Here is a 9,000-nt window from a genome sequence, read left to right on the forward strand (position 1 = left end):
ATGTTTTACATACATGTAAAATAGTTAGGACACATACGCCAATATGCATGTGCACTTATTCTAGGAGGCTCTTTGCCTTCCAATTAACTCCACCCATCTGGTGACATCACAACTACCAGGAGCATCAACTGGTGGGCGTGGTTAACTGCCTAAAAGTCCACAGACTCCCTAGGAGCACTCATTCTTTCCTTCTCCAGCTTCTGGTTGGTGAGCTCCTTGTGGCAAGTGATTAGGTCTTGGCTGATTGTCTTGTAGGTTATTACTAATAGTATGGCAGAAATGGTGGAACAGCAGGTAAGTACTGAGTGTTCTGTAATGGGGATATTACTGACTGCTACTGAAAAATCTCCACCCCAATGTATATGTTGTCACTATATTCCGGTCAGTGAGCATTTTGACACTTATGGTATGTTCTCATGCAGTGGATCACAATAGCAGCAAAGTGCATGAAGTTTAAGAAAACTCTTCACTGTGCTGCAGAAAAACCATCTACACTTATAGTACCCTGTAGTGCAGCTTTTTTTATCTGTAGCACATCAATTTATGATGTGGGTCTCACCTATTCAAGTGAGCTGTGAAACTTGTAGTGTCTCTGAAACCCACAGTAGATGTAGTAAAATGCTTCTATGCCTCAGTGTAAAAGTACAGTGACAGTTAATGCTTATGTAGTCACCCAGAGCTCTAGGCCACTTCAAAATGTCTTTGGTGTTTGTCATGTTCATTCACGTTGTCAGCAGTTTCTGTGTGTATGTGGTGCCCCTCTGCAGTGCTGAAAGTATTAACTGCCTGGTATGTGAGAAGTCTAGCAATGTATATTTTGTCATGTGAATGTGCTTTTGGGGTATGTGTCTTTGCAAGGGGTATGAGGTCAGTCAGCAAAGATTCAGCAAGTGGCTGTCAGTTCTTGGCCTGAACCAGTCTGAGAGCCAGGATGTTTGGAATATCTGCTGTGCTGTCCACAGAATTCCTCTGTGCTGTGGAAGTGAGACTGGAAGCCAAAAGGTATCAGTCTCCCCAGGATATCCCTTATCCCAGGAGCCTCCATTGTAGCTGCAAGCCCCTGTGAATACATTCTACGGAGTTGAGTTTCTGCATTATCCCAGCTACATGGTATTTGTACATGCGGTGACCTGAGTGGGATGCCTGCCACGATGGTGACCACGGGAAAAACAGATGGAATGTTGCGTGTGGCACTGCAATCTCTTCCATCATTAGAGCCAGCTTGGCCTAGCCCAGCTGCTTGCAGTACATAAACATAGTATTAAATAATATGAATGTCATGTGACGCCAGCACCTTTTTAGTCTGCTATTCACACGGTGTGAAATACCTGCTCCACAGTTCAATAACTCTTCTAAGAACTCAACAGGAGGTGCACTGTTGTACTCCAACTTTTCAGCTTGGATTCTTCAAGTAGTAAATTGTGCAGACATCTTCACAGACATTCACTTCTCGTCCTTAAATACTACAGGCTTTCTAGGAGACTTTCCTCCGAACTCCAAACGTCTTCAATCTCAGTTATCTGATAGACCATCTGTGGGGTATGCACTCCTGACTCAGTAACATCATTCACTCAAGTTTTCAGGTTCTCAGGCTTCTTAAGTTGCTTCCCTTTTTGTAATGGCAGGGGACCTATTACTCTACACGAATAGTGGAATGTCCACCTCCTCTAACTACACTTAACTCCGACCCTCAACTACCTAGGCCTTTCAATTGTATCACAAATGCAGTTAAAGAAACACATAACTCATTTACATCAGTCACATATATCCACACCACAACTTCAGCCACTGCACACATCGTTCTATTCTCTCTAAGTGGCACTTAGGTTGGAATTTGCTGTAGGTATCCAGTTCTGGGTCTCTTACATAAGTGCACTGGGGCTTATGTGCTTAGCTGTGCTGTTCTTTGTATGACTTCTAATAGTGCTTCCATAGAGCTGCATGATCTTAATGGGGCTCCAACTTACAAAGACACAAGTCCAAGAGAAAATTATATGTAAATCCAATAGAAAAAGAAATCGTGACATGCTCCAAAAGCTTTATAGTGTAGCTAAATCTTCTGATGCATAAATACTGATTAGTGGGGCTCTGGATTATGAGACCCCCACCAATTGCAAAAATAAACAATCAGAAATGCTTCTGCTTAACAGATCTGGGTTTTTATGGCATACATGGTGCTAGAAAAAGATGTGCTAAAGTTATTCTGTGGGTAACTGCAAGTACAGCCACTTTTTTTTCTTTTGACACACTACAGAAGGTATAACACTGTCTAAAGGCCCATTTAGACACAACAATTATTGCTCAAAAGCCATCTTTTGAGAAATAGACATTCAGTCTAAATGCTCTGCCTATGTGCACTGCCTGTTCATTGTTAATTTCTAGCCAGCTAGAAATAAGCGATGAGCCTTATGAGTGCTGCATGCTGACTTTTTCAGCGGGCAGCACTGATAACACTTTCAGTTGGTATCCCACTGTGACTTCCCAGCAGGATACCAGCTGAAAGCTTTAAGAACAAAGGAGCTGTCAGTGCTCCTGCTGTTTCTTGCAGGTAGCAGCTCAACGGGACACTGCGAGAACAAAGCAGCTGTTTGCATATACAAAACAGCTGCATTGTTCTCTGAGCTATTGCAGCAGTATCCCACTCCACCTGCTTAACTCTTAAGTAGCTAATTAGCTGAGTTATGCAAAGATGATCGCTCAAAACTGTCACTCAAACTGTTGTTTAAACGAATCTTGAGCAATCATCGCTGTGTAAATGGGTCTTTAGCCATAAAAGCCTTGCATAACCTTTTGAACTATGGAGGGCTCTTATGGCTCTTATACAGTGTTAAACACCAGTGTTCAGGACTAGTGTTGCGGGAACTGAACTAGTAAAACTGTTTCAGGTCATAACTTGCTAAAAGTTCAGGTTGGCAAAGCTCAACACAACAGTGTTTTATGGCTTGGGGTGTTCAACACTAATTGGCTCATATCTTTCTTAACAAAACAGTTTGTACATAGGGACATTATTGTGTGCTAGTAGTAATACACATTATCTAAAAGTCATTTGGTTGACTCTTAACCCTTCCCTGGTATTTCAGTGTGTCTTGTTTCCCCTTAGAATGTGCTGGTAAGGTTGGTGAACCTCCCATTGGTGAGCTCCACTTATGATCTGGTGTCTTCTGCCTATGTGACCACCAAGGACAACCATCCCTACCTGAAATCTGTATGTGACGTTGCAGAGACAAGTGTGAGAAGCATCACTTCTGTAGCTATGAGCAGTGCTGAGCCCCTCCTACAGCGCCTGGAGCCTCAAAGTAGGTGGTCTATGGAAGGAGAATCTCGCATTCAAGTTTTCACTTTCACTGATGGCCTACTCACCTAACACTTGTGTTTTTATTATCCCATGGCATAGGAGTAAATTTCATAACTATTAACCCACTAAGGACCAAGCACTGTAAATACACAGTGCTTGGTCCCGGGCTTCAAGCCTAGCCATATGTAACATTACGGCTGAAATTAAAGTGTCCTGCTTCTGCAATCAATCAGAAGGGGGACAGGCTGTCAGCTGTTGGTCACAGCTGATAACCTATAGAAGTGGGTTTTAACACTTTCTGCCTCCTCCTTGCTTTAGTACACACTGATCAATGAATGATATGTACTAAAAAGTGGAAGTGTTTCTTCTACTACGGGAGTCGGCTGTCACGTGATAACTGTGATTAATGACCCTGCAGCTCTGCTGTAGCATGTAAAAGTCCCTGATCAGCTCTGTCAGTGACTATTGTCACTACAGGGGATGCTTCTCACTGTAACTGAGGCTGCTATGGATGCCTCAGCTACAGTGGAAAAATGTCAAATAAAAAAATCTAAAACATGTGAATGTGCCCCAAAGGTCTAATGACATCATCTGTCGCTATGTGCCCTGTAACTGAAAACCTCTGAAACAAAATGAGAAACCCATACTTATATTTTTAAATTCGTGTATTTACGCTAAAAGAAACTATACATGCTAAACACTTTAGCTTTTTAATCCCAATGAAACTAAAAATCAAAGTCAGTGTAAAAGATATAAAAAAAAAAACATACCTATATTTCACAGGAAAAAAACTCAGCAAAATTTGGTAGCTAAAGGAAATAATATAGGGCAATAAAACCACCACATGGGTAAAATCCCTAAAGTGTCTGGCCCTTAAGGTACAAAACAGCCTGGTCCTTGTGGGGCTAAAGCAGAATTCATCTTATGCTGGGGAAGTTACCACTTGTAGAAGCGTAAAGAAATGGCAAAGCAACCTATTATACAGAAAGCTTAAATGGTTGTAACACCTTAACTTATGCCATGATATTGCCCTTCCGTTAAAGCCTTTTCAATAGGTTGTATATCCTGTGTACTACATAAACACATTAATCTAGAAGTTATTCACATGGACAGTGGTCTGTATTAAATTGGTGGTGGGGGGGGGGGGGGGGGAGGAATCGTAGAATGTCCTAATATGCTCCAGGTCACAGATGAGTAGAACATGCAATAGCCACTGTTTCCACATGCATAGTGTCTAGGTGCTGTTAACCCTTTCCAATCCACTGTCTGACTTTTTCCAACATTGTGACTGAAGGCTGTACAGCTCCGATGTCTGAAGATGTCCGGCAGGGTATTCTTTCTGTGTTACTGGCTGCTCTGTTGTCGAGGGCCTCTCCAGTATGTCACATACCGCAGTACTGGCTCTAGCCAGCAGATGGTGCTATTGAATTATGGCAGAAAGAGAGAACCCCCTAGGAAACCTTGAATCCAAAATTGAATTGCAAAGGGTTAAATGGGAGTTGCACCTGAGAATCACACTTCCATCTGAATGTGGGCTTAGATGAGCAGTTCCTTGGATAGTAAAAAATCTCACATCCTTCAGACAGGAATTCCCAAATATTTACATACTGTACTATGTAATGATATTGAGTGGTATCATAATGAAGAATCTTTCTCTCTTCAGTCGCTCTGGCTAACAACATGGCCTGTGTTGGCCTAGATAAGATGGAAGAGAAGCTGCCTATTCTGCATCAGCCTTCTGGAAAGGTGAGCTATTAAATCCCAAGGACCTTATAAATGTCCCATAAACTAACCACCTCTGTAATAGCGGTGCAGTGTGAACAATAGCGGGGGTGGGTTGCTGGGTTGGAGCTCATGGGTATAAATGTCTCTTCTGGCAGGTGGTGGCTAATGCCTCAGAAGCAGTTGTTGGAGCCAAGGATGCCGTTCTTCAGAGGATCACAGGAGTAGTGGATAAAACTAAGGGAGCTGTACAAGATGGTGTGGAGAGGACTAAGGCTGTAGTAAATGGCAGCATTAGCACAGTCCTGGGAAGCGATGTAGTGGAGCTAATGAGCAATCGTGTGGACGCTGCACTATCCAAGTCTGAATCTCTCCTGGAGCAATACCTGCCGCCGACAGAGGAAGAGCTTGGTAAGCATAAGGGTAGTCTCTAAAGCGTACTTGGAGATGCTGGTGCTGCCATTGTAGGAGGTACAATACCTCCCTGCATAGAAGTGTAATGTTGTAGTTACCATGGAGTTCCACATCAAACCAGCCTTTGTCCATGATGTCTTCATGTCTCAAACAATTTTAAGTTTTAAAACCTTTATAGTATAAGTATCAGACTAGCAGGGCATCTGCCACCGAGGCTGTCAGACCCCTGATGAACAGCTGTCCTGTGGCTAGGTGTTCAATTAAAGAGCTAAAAAGAGCCTTAACCCTTTAGTAATAAAGCTTTTTTGCTTTTTCAATCGTAGTTCCTTTATTTATCCATGGCTGTCACTGTATAAGGGCTTTTTTTTTTTTTTTTTTTTTTTTGCGGGATGGCCTGACTTTTCTGTTGGTATCATTTTTCGCATACAGTTGACTTTTTGATCGCCCTTATTACATTTTTTTTTTTCTCAGAGATAGGGTGACCAAAAAAGTGCACTTCGGGGCGTTTTTATTTATATTTTTTTTTTTTGGACCACGTTCACTGTGCACAGTAAATACATTACTTTGATAGATCGGACTTCTACGGACACAGCGATACTAAACATGTATTTTTGGTTTATTTTTTTAAATTGCAAATATGGAAATTTTTTTTACTTTTAATAAACTTTTTTTACACTTTCAGTCCCCAGGGGGGACCACAACCAGCGATGCTTTGATCACTCCTGCTGTATGACGTAATGCTACAGCATTACGTCATACTGCTTTTTCACAGGCAGTCTATCAAGCCATCCCACGCTGTCAGAATTGACAGCGGCATTTAAAGGGTTAATGGCCACGATCGGCCGATCACGGCTATTGCCCACGGGTGTCAGCTGTAATAAACAGCTGATGCCCGCACTGTATGGAGGGAGATGGCACCGCTGTTGCAGGATGTAGAAAGACTATACAGCCATCACTAAGGGGGTTAACAGCCCCTATTCTGGCAAACTTGATTGCAAGCTAATTTACTGCTGCTCTTTAAATGGTTTTAATACTGTCACTACAGTTATACCCTCCAAGTACCACCACGATTACCAAATACTTATATTGAAAGCATGGATCTGTATATAGATTCTTCAAGGGCTCCATCACTATAGACTGTAATGTCTTGTTTTAGCTGAGGAAGCAACTAAACCAGAAGGCTTTGAGTTGTCCCAGGATAAGGCCAGTTACTATGTCCGCCTGGGATCCCTTTCTACTAAGGCCCGCAGGCGTGCTTATCAACAAGCTGTGACCCAGATCAAGGATGCCAAATGCAGAAGCCAGGAAACCATTGCTCACCTCCAGATCACAGTTGACCTGGTGAGTAAATCTGCTTGAGGGATCTGTTCTGGTTTTACTAAGCTTCAAACATCCATCAAAGGTGACTTTAATCATCCATAACATAGCTTGGTTTGCAGATTAGACTTGGTATATCTTGCGTTTCAAACAAAAATGACTAGTCTTAAATATATACCAAGAGTTCCACTCTATATTCAGTTGTTCACAAGTTTGTCATCTTCACTATCTAGTGTAAATTTGCTTTTTTTTATGCAGAAACATGAATTGAGAAATGCTGCAGTAGTTTCAAGAGGTTCCTCCCTAGATGGCATGTTTAGGGCACCGTATGCGGGTAGGAGGGTGGGGTGTAATATCACCTATAGAACTTTAATAGACGTTTCTTTAAAGGAATCTATCCTGGAGAAGGTTTCTAGCTGCTTCTACTACTTGTATTGTAAAGGAATAAATGCACACTAGTGTAACTGATATATAAGCTATGAGGTCCATGTAATGGCATCTTCCACAATCTTTTATGAACACATGGTGAAAATAACATTACCTTATTCTCTCAAGGTTGAATACGCAAGGAAAAACATGGATAATGCCAGTCAGAAAATCCAGAATACACAGGAGAAGATCTACAATAAGTGGCTGGAGTGGAGTAAAAGCACAGGAGAAGATGCTAGTGGGGACCCTGAAAGCACTGAGGTAATGCCAATCCCCCTATAGTGTATGCTGGCATCATCTGGGCCCTGGGAATCTCACATGTCTATTTCTCTCTCTAGCACATGGAATCCCACACCCTGGCTATTGCCCGCAATCTCAGTCACCAGCTACAAACCACATGTGTGTCTCTGGTGACCAGTGTCCAAGGTCTGCCACAAAGCCTTCAGAAGAAAGCTCAAGATGTGAGTGCCATGGCTGCAGATGTCTATCAGACCTTCCATGCTGCCTCTTCCTTCAGAGAAATGTCTGCTGGCCTCTTAACCACCACTAAGGAGCAGCTCACAAACATGAAGGGGTCTCTAGAGGAGGTGCTGGATCTCTTGGTGAACAACTCTCCCCTAAACTGGCTGGTAGGGGGCTTCAATCCCCAACTGGGTGGTAGACAAGAGGAGCAAGAATCAGATGGGGAAGACTCTGCCAACAAGGAGCATTAAAAGCTTCAGGTGAAGAAACACTGAACTAAAAGGTCAAATCCTAACCACACATCACCATTCCACTTCCAACTTCTTGTTCTCGCCTTCATCTAAGTGGCACCAGGACACATGACAGTGGAGCGTATGTCTGTAACATTGCCTTTTCACAAATGTGACAATCAATATTTGTAACTACTATGTAGACCTATTCTTGTGCACTTTTGTATTAAAAAATATCTGCATCAACTCTTCAGTGTTGCTGATTTGTGTCCATACAACTGCTTAGTGACAAAGCAAGATATTAACTAACTTTGTGCTCAATGCAGTTCTAATTGAGAACGTGTAGTAATATTCCTATGGGAAGACTGATTCATGAAGCAGGTTTGATACATAGGTAGTACCTAAACCCAACAGCCTCAGACGCCCATGACCTACCATATGGCCACTTGCATGCTAGTGATTGACTCATCTTAACCTGACTTGAGGTCTTGTGGTGACATTAACACTTTCAATCAATTTTAGAATGTTTCCTAGGCGGCTTACAGTTTCTACTGTAATACAACGGCACGGCAATGCAGGTATTGCCCATTGATGGGGAAAATTCCACTAAGGTGAATTTTACCGTGTTAATATAACTTCATAGTGATTCTTACTATGGTTACATAGTAAGATGCTTGATAAAGGCCAGTTTATGGTTGAAACGTCACTGCTTGTGTCCACTCTATGAAATTGAAATAAAAGGGTTTTTTTACAACGTCTTCGGTCTGCTGCAGATCCTCTTCATATTTGGATGAAATATGGTTACATAGTAAAAACTTATACCTTGTTAAACACTTTTGATCACTCTGTCCCATAAAGGACTTAATCACTTGAGCTGTTGTATAATACACCGCAGTACTTGGTAAATATTTTTCTTGTGGGTAACTGTTACAGCAAACGTTCAAGACTACTTGGGCCTCTTCAAGCTATGACAAATTGGATGAAGAAAACCAACAGATGTCTCAGTATTTTACATTTAAAATAGGACTGGTGGACTCACACATGGGCATGTCCCACTCTGATCCATGGAACACTAGTCTTCGCTACATGTGCATGTACATACACTGCGCTTTTTTTTTTTTTTTTTTTTTT

The 9,000-nt window shown here is 42.0% G+C and overlaps 1 protein-coding gene across 1 annotated transcript; it reads left to right on the forward strand.

Annotated features, from left to right (window-relative positions):
- Positions 1-279: 279 nt before the first annotated feature.
- On the forward strand, positions 280-8,082 carry LOC136578666 (perilipin-2-like). The gene is made up of 8 exons (XM_066578861.1): positions 280-294; positions 859-1,002; positions 3,101-3,296; positions 4,959-5,041; positions 5,176-5,428; positions 6,588-6,772; positions 7,304-7,438; positions 7,516-8,082. The coding sequence occupies exons 1-8, from the start codon at positions 280-282 to the stop codon at positions 7,888-7,890; spliced, it is 1,386 nt and encodes a 461-aa protein (XP_066434958.1). The 3' UTR covers positions 7,891-8,082.
- The last annotated feature ends 918 nt before the right edge of the window (positions 8,083-9,000 follow it).

The sequence above is a fragment of the Eleutherodactylus coqui genome, chromosome 9, assembly GCF_035609145.1.
Source record: "Eleutherodactylus coqui strain aEleCoq1 chromosome 9, aEleCoq1.hap1, whole genome shotgun sequence".
Taxonomy (NCBI): domain Eukaryota; kingdom Metazoa; phylum Chordata; class Amphibia; order Anura; family Eleutherodactylidae; genus Eleutherodactylus; species Eleutherodactylus coqui.